This window comes from Larus michahellis, chromosome 1, assembly GCF_964199755.1.
Source record: "Larus michahellis chromosome 1, bLarMic1.1, whole genome shotgun sequence".
Lineage (NCBI taxonomy): Eukaryota > Metazoa > Chordata > Aves > Charadriiformes > Laridae > Larus > Larus michahellis.
Window position 1 is genome coordinate 106,320,495 of NC_133896.1, and position 14,345 is coordinate 106,334,839.

The following is a 14,345-nucleotide window of genomic DNA, read 5'->3' on the forward strand; positions in this document are numbered from 1 at the left end:
CAAACAGTCTGGAGATGTTTTTAAGGAAATTTCAATGATATCTAAAATTGCAGTTTTCAGTAGTTGCTGCTGATTCAGTTCCACTCAGTCCAGAGACAGTTACAATTTAAGATGTAACAAGAACTACAGTTCCAAATGTAAAGAGATAACTACTATCCTGAATATGTTCAATGACAACACCTTTTAAACACATTTCAGAATCTCTAAGCAAATGTTTATTTTGCCAGCAAATGGAGTGAGGAAATAGAAATGGAAAGAAAAAAAAACAAACCAAACAATACAGCTATTGCAACTTTCCCATTCAAAATTTAAAAGCAAAGTTAACTTATATCAGAACACATATTAAGATCCAGCTTTGCCCTAAAAAAATCAATTACCCCCCTATCCCCTTCCTAATAGTAGCAACATGTATCTGGAGTATCATTTATGGGGAAAAAAAGCATTATTATATTTTACAGTTTGTTGTATCTGATGTTCATTTGTGGTTCAAAACTATAGCATCTTAAAACTAATGTAAAAAAATAATTAATGGTTTCCACTGAATGGGCCAAGCAAGGCAAGAAAATAAATTTTTATTTTTTTTCCTTAGCGATAAGCATGAACGTCTCCAGCAATTGTTTTGTCTCATTATTTAAAAAAAAAAAAAACACAAAAAACAAAAAACAAAAAAAAAACCAAAGAACCACCAAACAACAAAACTATTCAAACATACTGACAAGAACAGGCTACTGAGATTTTGCATGGATCTCGTTGATTATTTGCAACTTACTGAAATGTTGCAACTGTATTTTTCCAGAATACACAGTCTGATAAAGAGACTTATCCCAACAAGCTCCAGCACTGAACCATTTTTGTACTGACTCAATTTTGAACATGCACCTCTTTAAAACATTAGGAGATGAAGTAATTCAGATGTAGAAGCTCAAATGCTCGCCACATGGCATATTTTCTGGATCACCATACCAACATATTTGATTATAATACGTATGCAAAGGTACTGCCATTTCAAAGACAGGATTTACCACCAGTGCCTGTGTTCAGTACAGAAATCTATAGAAATGATTTACGGAAAGCTGTTTGTAAGTCTTTTCCATTCTGTAGTATGAATTAATCCTCTGATTCTTAATAAGTCATTACCCGAAAACATATTCTTCATTTGTTAACTCTTTGCTACAATATTCAAACTACCACCACTTTATGCAAAATGATGGCTGAAAGCCTCTTGCTTTCCTTCTTCCGTTTTCCAAAATGCTTCCCCAGTCATCCATCTTTTACAGCACATCTCTACCTTCCTACTCAACCCCACTGTATTTAACCTATTATTCCTATTACCACTTTCACCCCAAAAAGCAGCAGGTTTTTTTCATCTTTCGATGCAGCTAAAAAACCTCAGGGAATCCTGTTCTTGATGCAGAGTTCAGTTTTTTCACATTTACAGACTAGAGACTGAGTAAACAAAATCTCATAACTGAGTACCATCATGGGTTACATAAGTATACAGACATTGCAAAATGGAAATTCAGATTCAAGCCTACTTATTCATAAACCCACTGCCATTGCTCTGCCATGACCTGCTGCCTCTGCCTACCAACTACCCCTCTTCCTGAACTTGCCCGTCTTACCCAAAGACTTGTTTTACAGTGCAAACTAGACAAGATGCTTGCCAGGTGTGCAAACATATACTGCTATTAAGTTTACTCAGACAATTTAAAGATGACACCTGGCCCTAACAGTAAAATCTGCATACAGCAATCAAGAATACCAAATAAAGTTTTGTTTGATTGTTTGTTTCTGTGGCTTTGGAGTTGGGTGTGTGTGTGTGATGGTGACTTTTTTTTTTTTAAAAAAATCAGCAGCCAATCTGACATCCTGCTTAGGTGTAGTCAAAGAACCTATCAAACATGATACAGTAAATGAGAAAGAATCCACTGTCTGTCAACAAAACAACCACCATTTCTCCTTTCAAAACTCAATATATGGAGAATCTTCAATCCAAAGAAACACTGGGAAAGAGGAAATGCCCTTAGAGAAGAGCTGGATCAAGAAATAACAACTTCATGCTAGCAGAATAAACTTTTACTTAGAAATTCAGACAGATTCAGAGAAAAACACTTTTTCTAGTCAGCATACATTCTTTAAAATGCAGGATAGAAAATGCATCATAACTCCAGAAATGCTCTCTAATGCATTATCATTATGCAACCCACAAAGTTTCAATGACTTGAAGCAATTATTTTTAATATGGGACATACCCTCCTGGCCACTGTAAGTTCCAGAATATACCATATACTTAAAAAAATAAGCAAATAGATAAAAAATGAACCCTTGGTAATGTTAGGTGTGTTTTTTGGTGGCTATCCCTCTGTACCAAAGAAAATGGCAGTTGGGTCACACTGAATTAGAGCAGAACCCTTAGTCATTTTTTTTGTGCGTGTATTGTTAAAAACTTGAGATTGCAGCAAGCTGACGCCAATACCAATAAAAAAACATAAGTGACTAAAAGCCTCTGCTACTAAATAAATTTTCTAGCATTCACTTACTCTAGAAATAGTATCTGACTCTATGTATTGTCATGTTTCTGCTCACTGTTTATTTCCTCTAGTAAGTATCAGACTAGTTGCAAGGTTTGAAAGGGTGAGAATGATACATTTAATGAATTTCAACTTTCGCCTTTAGCTTCCCTGCCTTTCAGATACCAGATACCTCATCATTTCTCACCTGTCATGAAGATTTTGGCTGCAGCAGCCACAGCACACTTTAGTACACTTTACAAACCAGCACACTTTCCCCTGGGAAATCCCCATCCCTCCTTTATTCCAGAACAACCAATTTAGGGCCTGAAGATGCTAGCAGCCGTCTTTTCCAGTGACAACGACCTTGATTTTTTTACAACAGAATTGGTACATGACAAAAGGTCAATTTATACAAAAACCATGGGATTTTAAAATAATCAAGTCTGAACCTGTGTTTCAGATCATGTCAGCCTTTCCACCACAACTGTGAGGCCTAGAAACTCACTTTAAGAAAGTAAAAATAAACTCCTGTGCAAATATTTAACTCTAAAGGCTGTGGCATCTTTTCCAGCATAGAGATGGAAAAGGGCAAGTCAAAGCATAAGGTGCTTTTACTACCCAAATAAGTTTCTGACATGGACAGTGCAATACACTTTCTCCCCCCGCCCCCCATAAGAATGTAAGTCTGTATTAAATACAGATGAGTTTCTTCAAGATATACTAACTTAAAAATCAGTATGTTGTATAATTTATTAACCAATAATGGAATATCACGCAAGGTGAGCCCCATCCATCCAGATACTTTTGAGAAGCAAAAAAATAACATTGCTGACTGAAACGTTGATGTAGATTTCTACTGAAGAAGACATTCTTTACTTCTTCTAATTATAACAGGCATCGGTTCTGCTATTCACTGCACTGTTGCTGCTACAGCCAAATCACAGTTGAAGGCACAATGCTACTTACACTCCATGAAGAGAATAGCAAGTTTAGAAAAAACAAGCAATATTTTCTTATTTCTACTTCAAAGGACAATACTGGTTATCCTCTTTGAGACTCCTTCTTCAGACAAATGTATAGTTGATGGTTTTACTCTTTCTTTAAACCACAGCTGCAGTCACTTGGTAACTATAAAATACCTAGTCTCATTAAGGATGTGCAAGAAAGAAAACAGATTGAGATCAATTAACCAAAATATCCTAAAATAAAATTGTTTCTTATTGAAAGCATTTTTCATAAACAACGACAAGATGGATTTCTTCTCACCAGACTGATGGAGCACAGGTTGAGATGAGGCCCCTAAAGAAGGCCTTTGTTCATTATCAGGAGAGGACAATAATGAAGTTGAAGGGGGACTTTCTGTTGAAGATGATGTTGAAGGAGCTTGGGCTGACATTGTAGAAGAGGATGATGATGGAAGTTTCTCAGAACCATCTACTTCCATTGCAGTTTCTGATTCTGCACTAGGTGGCACGTTATTAGTAGCAGGAGCATCTGTTCGATTAGTCCCACCTTTGATTAAAAATAAAGCAAGAAAAACAAGAGCCCAAAGGTAAACTTACTCTGTCTCTAACGATCCCTTTGCATTACCATTCATATGGCAAACAAGCATGCTCAGTTCTTGAGTGCACTAAAAATTAATTTATACCTCAGAAAGGCTAATATTCAAGGCCTGTACATCCAGTATAAACATACATTCTGGTGTAATTATTATTCTTGGAAAAAAACGGAAATCACCTCTGGACCGTGATCTTCCTCGTCCTCGATTGCTTTGTGCAACTTCACTAGCTTCTTCAAACCATCTTGAAAGCATGTCTGACATCCTTTGCATTAGAGAGACATTAGGACTTTGCTCCCCTGTAAAACAAACAATGCTGAAGAGTTTTATCTACAAGTTTACGTAAGCATTCATTTTTCACCCCCATTTCTTCCATAAAAAACACCCTGCACTGTAAACTACTTAACTAGTAATCCGCTGAGCCATCTCCTTTTTTTCATTTCAGCACAACAGTCCAGCAAGAATAGCCAACTGAACACAGCACAACATAAAAACCAACAGTCCTTCCTCCTTTTCTGTTTCACAATCACCTGGAGCTTTTGTACACAAGAAATTGTGAAATTTATGTCATGCAATTTAAAGTGCTGGTTAAATAAGTTAAAGCCTAGATTTTTATGTTTTCCCAGCTAATTTTAAAATAACCAATTTTATCATTAAACAATGAAAGCGCAAAAAGACTAGCATAAAATCAGCACATGATGGTTTTAACATTTCCAAAAGGCTTCTTCATGACTTCGATTTTCCTCATAAGCACAATTTAATACAACAGCAAAGCTCTTTTAGGGATTTTCATTTTCACATTTTGCATCAAGTGTTAGGACTGCAAAGACTTTCAAACAGCAAAATCTTTGACATACTTCCTTTCAACACAACTCAAAACATTTTTTCCTCATTTTATTTCTGGTTTTATTACATATGAAACAAAATTTGTTTCAAGAATGAACGTAGGAAAAATTCCATTTGTAAAGGGCTGAAATAGAATATTTGAATCTATAAGTGTTTTTTGTATTTTGTGAAATGAAAAATATTTTGTACCCTGCATACAAAAGCTAACACTGAAAGGTTCTGGAGTGTACTTGGGAAGAACATGTACAGTGAGAACATGTGTCTCAAACACCAGCAGATTTACTTGATATTATGGGGAAATGACAGCTAGAAGGACAATGAAGGTATTTAGCTGAAAAAGAATTTAGATAAAAAAGTAACTTTGTGCAAAGGCAAAGCTACAACTAATTTTGATGGGAAAGACCTGCAACAAAAACGATAGCAAAAGCGTCCCTAATATGAGGGGGTATACAAATAAGGTCTGTGGAAGCACAGAATGTAAAACTGTTAATAATCAAATCCTGTGATATTAGAATAAGAAGGCAAGATTAAACTGAGAGAGCAGTTTACGAGAAAGGAAAGTACTCCTTTACACAGTGGGTGCTGAACTTCTAGAATTTTTTGCCATACAAAATATTATCCAAAACATTCAGAAAAGGATTACAGAAATTCACAGGCAATAGAACCATACGCAGATTCCAAAGGAAAAGATGGGAGTGTACCCTCTAAAGTTTCTATTCCAGTAATTCTGAATACTGGGGGAGCAACAAAGGCAACTGACTAAGTTAAGAGGACAGGCTTATGTTCTCTCCCTGAACAGCATCTCCCTTTGCCTGTGTTGGATACAGAATCCTACTCTACACGGACCATTAGCCTGATACAGCTAGACACTATTACTGTAGTTTGGGGAATCAGGAAGATGAGAAAACCAACACAGAAAATCTGGAAAGGGAAATGGTAGGCAGAAAAAGAAGAAAGATTTAAGGGAAGTAGAACAAATACTTGTACCCCCACAACTGTCAGAAACACATCATTTACATGAAAAGCAAGATGAGTGACAAAGCATCCTCTGCCCTGCTTTTGTATCACATTTTCTGACCCTAAAGCATAGCTTTGAAAATGCTCCATCTACTGAAACCTCAAGTAAGTGAGCAATACATCACAAACCTGAACACAGAAGCATAAACATTTAGTCACTACATGTGTTTTACAAAAAAAAAAGTGAGATTCAATATTAAAATCCTATTGCTTTGAATTCTAGTCCCCTAATGTAACCATTAGAGAACATTTCATTTGTAACTTTGATTGCATATGAGGCTTGACTACCACAAAGAAAATACATATTTGTATTACTACATGACCAATGACAATGAAATAAGCTCCCCTTGTTTTACATCAGCATAACTGAAGCAACACAATTTTTCTGGTAAGGATATTTTCAATTTAGATTACTTTTAAAAGTTACTGTAGAATAGGAGTTCTGTGTGAGATTCTGAGAAAACCATCTTAAGACCTGACTGATTCTTTAAATATGGATAGTTTAATCTGAAGCACTTACGTATTTCAGGAATACTTAAGAAAATTTGGAAAATAAAACCCAAACCAAAGAAAACCATCAAAAAACCCAACCAGAACAAAACACACATACAAAGACAACAAGACCCCACAACTGCAAACACTTTACCATCTCTTTCTCGTTCACTCTCAGGCCTTGCTCTTGGTCCAGTATCTGACCAATCCCCTCTTAGCCGTAAACGTTTAACAGGAGGTTGCCTTAACTAGAAAAAAAAAAAAGAAAAAAAGAAAGGCATTACAAAGCTATTTATGTTAGACAGTACAGAATTCTAAGTCTAAATATAAATGCAATCTCCATTTTCTTAAGTTACATAAATTTGTATGTCACCAAAAAAAAGAATGTTAATGATATGTTCAGATCAACTATGAATAAGCACAACACTCTAGCAATAGAATGCAAGTGTTTTAGCTACACAGAAGTTCAACAGTCTAAATCAATGACTCTTTGAACTAATGCATCTTTTATTTTATGCAATACTAACTTTACTAGGTTAATTGAGGCTTTCCATACTGAACAATAATAATTAAGGTTTTCCAGAATTCAACCTGAATTCTGCAAAAACATTCACCTCTTCATGTTAAAAACTACATAGCAGCTTCAGTTCAATGAAATGTGGATTTGCAATTAAGCAAATGGAAAAAACAATCAGACATTAACAAAACAAAGCAATTTTATAAAAATAAACTTTAGCTTATTTTTTGACCTATGTGATTTTTAAAAATTTTTATAACACTTTTTTTTTGCAGCAGGAAGTATAAAACAAGTACTATATAGGTAGTGTTACTTTCAGCAACTTGAAAAGAAACAGCTAGTGCTTTGAACATTCAGAAAGGCAGTTCAGAGTTTGAAATTAAGTGTATTGGCTGGATATTTCTGCCTTTAAAAGAAAAAAAAAAAAGGTGAATAGTTGGGCTTACAATTTTAAATTAAATGTAAAACCCCTGCAGTGAAAGCATATTAAAGTGTTAACTTTAAGCAGCCAGCAGATTCTGGAAGAAAGCTTTACCTTTCTTTTACTCTCTACAACTTAAAACCAGGCTGAAATAAAAATAGCATTTAAGTAAAATAATCCAAGGACATTACAGGACATACTCTGTGCCAACAAAAGAAAAGAATACACCGTGTCTGTTCTTAACAGGTGGTCACAATCTTCTATAGTAACTGGCAGTCAATTCTCCACAAAATTACTTCACATCAGATTAACATTCCATAGAAGAAAGGGAGACATGCAGAAATTTTTCCGGGTTCCTTTTTGCTTTCTGCTGCCTCAGTGAGGTAACAGTGTCAGCCAGCTGGACGTTCTTCCTCAGTCCTAGGAAACTACACGCCCTTCTGATGAACAATATTTGTACTAGTAATGGCAGCCTGTGGCCCAGTAAATACAGCATGGCCATTGCTAATAACGGGCCACAGGCTTAATATGAAGCTAACAAACAACACAAGCCTTGCACTTGTCAGACTTTGTCTGGACTTCACTTCCTTGGAGCATTCTTTTAGCTCATCTAGCTGCAAGGGCAATTGTCTAGTGACCAGGTGATTATCACCTAATTTGCTCTAGTTTTGCTTAGATTTGCATAGATGTATGGTGTACAACCTCTTGTTAACAGTTTTGATATATACAGGAACGCCAACTAGCTAACCTGTGCAAGAAAGAACTACCTATGACTACAGCATACTGATGGAGCAAAAAGTAGTACAGGCATGGGCTGACAGCAGGTATGGACACAGGAGGATAACAGAGACACCTTCTCAGCAACTCGCTCGTGGCTGTTAACTGTACTGTAAAGGCCAGACTCAAGCAACAACTGCTTTAGGGGTAACAACAAGGACAAAGAACAAGCATTTAAAAGCAAAACCATGCCATATTGGCAGACTACTAAAAAAAAAAAATCTTCATCATGTAAAACGTGTTTAACAACATATAAAAATGGCCTTCAAGCAGGAAAATAAAGAAGAAAACATCAGCATTATGATGTTGATCATAAATCACCACTATCAGCAACTAGGAGGAAGAAACGCCATCATTATCACAGAATCATAGAACTGCCATCACTAAACCGCATCTCTAAGCACTATGTCTACCTGTCTTTTAAATACCTCCAGGGATGGGGACTCAACCACTTCCCTTGGCAGCCTGTTCAAATACTTAATAACCCTTTCAGTGTAAAAATTTTTCCTAATATCCATCCTAAACCTGCCCTGGCGCAACTTGAGGCCATTTCCTCTTGTCCTATCACCTGTTACTTGGGAGAAGAGACCGACCCCCACCTCGCTACAACCTCCTTTCAGGTAGTTGCAGAGAGAGATAAGGTCTCCCCTCAGCCTCCTTTTCTCCAGGCTAAACCACCCCAGCTCCCTCAGCTGCTCCTCATAAGACTCGTTCTCCAGACCCCTCACCAGCTTTGGTGCCCTTCTCTGGATACGCTTCAGCACCTCATTGTGGTGTACTGAGGGGCCCAAAACTGAACACAGTACTCGAGGTGGGGCCCCACCAGTGCCAAGTACAGGGGGATGATCAGTTCCCTGGTCCTACTCACCACACTGTTCCTGATACAGGCCAGGATGCTGTTGGCCACCTTGGCACACTGCTGGCTCATATTCAGCCATCAGTCTACCAACACCCCCAGGCCTTTTCCTGCCAGGCAGCTCTCCAGCCACTCTTCCCCAAGCTTATAATGCTGCATGAGGTTGTTGTGACCCAAGTGCAGGACCCGGCACTTGGCCTTGTTGAACCTCACACCACTGGCCTCAGCCCATGGATCCAGCCTGTCCTGAACCCTCTGCAAAGCCTCCCTACCCTCAAGCAGATCAACACTCCCATCTAACTTGGTGTCATCTGCAAACTTACTGAGGGCGCACTCAATCCCCTTGTCCAGATCACTGATGAAGATATTAAAGAGAACTGGCCCTAGTACCAAGCCCTGGGGAACACTTGTGACCAACCGCCAACTGGATTTAATTCCATTCACCACCACTCTCTGGGCCCATCCCTCCAGCCAGTTTTTAACCCAGCGAAGAGTACTCCCATCCAAGCCACGGGCAGCCAGTTTCTCCAGGAGGATGCTGTGGGAAACCATATCAAAGGCCTTACTAAAGTCCAGGTAAACAACATCCACAGCCCTCCCCTCATCCACCACGCGGGTCACTTTGTCACAGAAGGAGATCAGGTTTGTCAAGCAGGACCAGGCTGACTGGGCCTGATCGCCTGGTTGTCCTTCATGTGCCGCATAGCGGCACTCGGGAGGATCTGTTCCATGACCTTCCCAGGCACCGAGGTCAGACTGACAGGTCTGTAGTTCCCGGATCATCCTTCTGGGCCTTCTTGTAGGTGTCACATTTGCTAGATGCTGGTCAACTGTGACCTCCCCTGTTTGTCAGGATTGCTGGTAAATGATGGAAAATGGCTCAGTGAGCACTTCCGCCAGCTCCCTCAGTACCCTTGGGTGGATCCCATACAGCCCCATAGACTTGTTTATGTCTAGGCACTGGAGTAGGTCCCTCACCATCTCCCTTTGGATTATGGGGGCTTCATTCTACTCTCTGGACCTATCTACTAGCTCAGAGGTCTGGGTACTCAGGCAACAACGATTCTACTACTAAAGACTGAGGCAAAAAAGGCATTAAGTATCTCAGCCTTCTCCTCATCCTTTGTCACCGTGTTACCACCCTCATCTAACAAAGGATGTAGATTCTCTTCAGTCCTCCTTTAACGACTAATATATTTATAGAAACTCTTTTTATTGTTCTTAACATCCAAAGCCAGGTTAAGTTCTAGTTGGGCTTTGGCCCTTCTTATTTTCTCCCTACACAGCTCTACACCATCTTTGTAGTCTTAACAACATCTTACTGTTACTTACAACCAGTTGTCAGCATCCTGCTGTCTTCACTGGGAAGATGAGTGTGTTCGGGTTAGGGGTAGGGTTAGGGGTTGGGGGGGTAGGGGCTGAGGGGGAAAAAAAATTAAATATTGCAAATATGCAAATTCTATAACACAATCTACTTGTCACATCTCAATCTATGAACAGCAACATTAAGATTAATATAAAGGGAAATACAAGTGATACAAGTGTGCTACGAAAAAAAACCAAACACACATGAAAACAGGTCATCTTAATCACTTGCCTCTTCCCGTCTCTCTTCAGCAGAAGGAACTTTAAGTTCTCGTGCTGTGTCATCCTTGGGATCAAACAAGTATATGTAATCTGAAGAGTAGCTAACAAGGATCTCTTGACCATCTTCACTATAACATAGAGATGTTACTCTGCAGGATTTGTTATTGAGATGAGGAGGAACAAAACGTGCCACCATCCCAACAGTGCCCCTACCAGCATAATTCCCTATATTTAAAAAAAAAAAAAAAGAGGGGGGGGGGCAGAGGGAGAGAAGAGAGAGAAAGAAGTGACACATTTACTATTGCAAATTTTCAAAAGCTTCAATATACTCCTTATTTAACATTCAACAAAAGATGATCGGAGAAAATATATGTATCCTATAGCTTTTGCATTAAATTAGATCTGAATAGTGACGTATCAGATCTTACTAGTATTTTATATTTTTGTTTACAAACTTTATGTACATAAAAAAAAAGATGAACAGACACAAATATATTCATATATCACATACCGATCACATGACTGTGTGTGGACGCTATCTGTCAATGTAGTACGAATGGAAATTTTGTAACCTAAGAACACTTACAGAATAATAATGCAAATCTGTATCTACACGTAAAATTAGAAAGGAATTCATTACATGAAACTTTGAAAACCTCTTTCTACCCAAAATGTTTAAAAAAAAAAAACAACTAGCTTTTTTTTAGTTGAGACATAATAATACTGTCACTTTGAAACTGCAGAACTATACAAATACATTGGAGGTGAGTTTTCCAGGAAGCAGTCCATTACACACACTAACACAATCTTAAATTCTAGAATTACAAATCTGGGAGCAGATAACAGTAACCTATAAGGTATAACACTGAGAAAAACAGACTGTTCCAAAACCTCATAATTTGCTGTGTAACTGTTTCCCACATGGTATATCTGCTGTGGCTTAGTACGTGCAACAGTCTGTCCTTGACCACAGACAAGTTCAGAGTTTATCATGTCACACTACATAAGGACCGAAACAGATAGTTTTAAATGAGAATCAATTTTTTGAGTTTGCTCACTAGTCATAGAATACCTCACCCCTTAAAAACAACAAAATAAAACAAAACATAACCCCAAAACCCTGCAAAACAAACTAGAGAACACTAAAAAAATACATCTAGAAAAATCAGTCTTCAAAATTTTGTCTTTTTTCTCCTTTACTCTATAGGCCTGCATACCTGAATTAATTTTATTCCTGTATTACTACAATACAAAAGAAGGTACAGAGTACCTTTTAATCAACCCCCAGAATCTCTTCTTTAGGCAGTTCTCAGAGAATTTTGCTGACCACTGTGATGAAAGGGAGAAATCTTATAAGAACATTAGCCTGATGAGAGGTATTTTTATGTTTATTGAGTGATCTTTACTGTTTCCTTTCTCCTCCATCACAATCATCAACAGGCAAATGCTGCAAGAAGTGACAGATTTTGTGACGCTGATGACTTTCATGAAGGTGTAGGCACAGCTATGTGTATTAATTCATATGTGTCCAAATATACACTGATCATACACTGTAAGAAAGAAATACGTTAGAACTACGTAGCACACTTTTGCTTGTCAACTGCAATTTTTTTTTGCAAAATCCTTAGGCAGGCATCTGAAGCATGCTAGCTTTCACATGAAGAATTTGTAGCTTTTCAGTGAACTTATGTCAGATACAGCAACAGCTACTGTAAAAATAAGCATATTGCATGACATTACAGAGTTCATAAGATCTGTTCCCATAAGAAGTAACATATTCCAGCATGACAGAGTACAAGAAGATAAGAACTCAATTAAAATTCAGGTGGACCACAGCAGGCTGCAATCACTAACTTTTCAGAATCTTAGAATCACATGTTTCAAGACAAAAGAAGAGACGTTACAAAATGTCTTTTTCTGCATTCAGTATACAACCTAGTCTAATGGATGAAGAGATTAGCTTACTGTAAAGTATGGTTCCTACCTGTTGCTCTTGTACCAAGCATTCGCCGATCATATATTCTTACTGAGCTATCAGAACAACCCACAGCAAGATAGTATGGGATTGGTGGACAGATAGCAACAGAAGTGGCAGCACGCCGACAGTTTATTAAAATATCCTGGAATAAACAAAAATACAGCACTCAAATAATAGCTCTGAAATATTTGAAGTATAAGTCTATTTTTCACTTCAGAACAAAGGCCCATTAGTCAAGGAGGTTTTGAGAAAGCTAGGTCTGGCCCTGTGAAGATAGATTGTAAATATGTCAAACAGAAAAGCCACTGCAGAGAAGGAAAACTATCAGAGAAAGACATATAGCAGGAGAGCAACTTAAAAAGAAAACAATCAAACCAAAACAAACCACAGGAACAAACACTTAAAAATAGATAGGCATAACAACTACAGATTTATAAATTAGCTTGCACCTTGGGTTTTCCTACAGAAACATAGATAGCTGTTGGGTCAGAATCGCATCAAATACACAGAAACAGTCTAAATGAATGTAAAGGATTAGAATATATTTCATCTATGGGCAGACAACTGGATAGAGGAAAAGAAAGAAAGAAACACCTATAACTGGTAAATATGCACAAAGCAGAAAAAAATTAATCAAGAGTACTAATACATACTTCGGTATCAGTTTTTCTCCAATTCAATATTAAAACTGTTTCTGAAATCCAAACGCTGTGGACACCACCAATACCTTACCTTCTAGGGAGAAATACCAGTGACTAATTCAACCTAGTATAATTAGTTACCAAATATTTTCTTTTGGAGGGACAAGGGATGCTCAAGATCACAAAGCTGCAGATGATTTTTCAAGGCTCATTTTTTGCCTCCAGCTCTACACTCTATAGTAACTAATGCAAACCGGACCAAGAGATTCAATTTCAACACAGAATCTTTTCTACAACAGAATCTATATCTAAATCCACAAAATCTGCATCTAAAGCCTCACACCAAAGTTCTTAAACTGAAAAGTGCCAAAGGAGATATTAAAAAAAAAAATTAAAAAAAAAAACAAACAAAAAACAAAAACAATGAAAGAAAGAAAAAAGACTCCCCAAACTTTTTTTGTTTCTTGGGAAACATGTTGTCATCTCCACCAACGACCCTGAAATCTATTATTTCTAAAAGCCTTACCAGAATTCATATCCTATGTTTGTATGATGTACAGCTCTACATTTAGGTCATCTTTATTAAAAGATTTCACTCTTACATCTTTACAATCTTCCTTTGTGCAACTTGTTTTGATTCGAGTATCAAACCATCTTACAGTGCCATCTTCACCACAAGAGAGGAAAGTATAGGGATCATTTGGTACTGTCATAATCTGATCAAAAAAAGAAGAAAAAGTATTAATACTTCCAGAAACATCATTAATTTGAAAATAAAAGCATCAACGTTTTGAGCAGCAGTAAAGGCTGAAGCAATTATGACTCAGTAAAGCTTTCTAATGAAATAAAGAAGAAAACTGAAAAACTGCTGATGTTTCTTCATTTTCAAGGAAAAGACTGAACTACTGAAATTAAACTGTGAAACGTCACATAAGATTAAATATTTATAGGTCAAATCTTACAGTTATTTTATTATCTTTTAATAAGCAACACACATTTACTGCAATCAGTTTTCAAATAAGTAATCAATTTGCTGCAACAATTCAACAGAAGCTCAGTTTATTTTCTATCAAGTAATTGAAGACAACAACAAACAAACCCCTCAGAATGCTGAATGACATGAAAATACTAGATGGCATTTA

At 37.3% G+C, this 14,345-nt stretch overlaps 1 protein-coding gene across 10 annotated transcripts in view; it reads right to left on the reverse strand.

Annotated features, from left to right (window-relative positions):
• The window catches only part of DCAF6 (DDB1 and CUL4 associated factor 6), a 104,154-nt gene that overhangs the window by 47,691 nt on the left and 42,118 nt on the right, over window positions 1–14,345 (reverse strand). For all 10 annotated transcript variants that reach the window (XM_074598060.1, XM_074598052.1, XM_074598033.1 and 7 more), the window contains 6 exons: window positions 13,806–13,919; window positions 12,569–12,704; window positions 10,595–10,809; window positions 6,581–6,674; window positions 4,251–4,370; window positions 3,780–4,025 (listed from right to left, as the gene is read on the reverse strand). In XM_074598060.1, coding sequence (XP_074454161.1) covers window positions 3,780–4,025; window positions 4,251–4,370; window positions 6,581–6,674; window positions 10,595–10,809; window positions 12,569–12,704; window positions 13,806–13,919 — 925 coding nt within the window. The remainder of the gene's footprint in view (window positions 1–3,779; window positions 4,026–4,250; window positions 4,371–6,580; window positions 6,675–10,594; window positions 10,810–12,568; window positions 12,705–13,805; window positions 13,920–14,345) is intronic.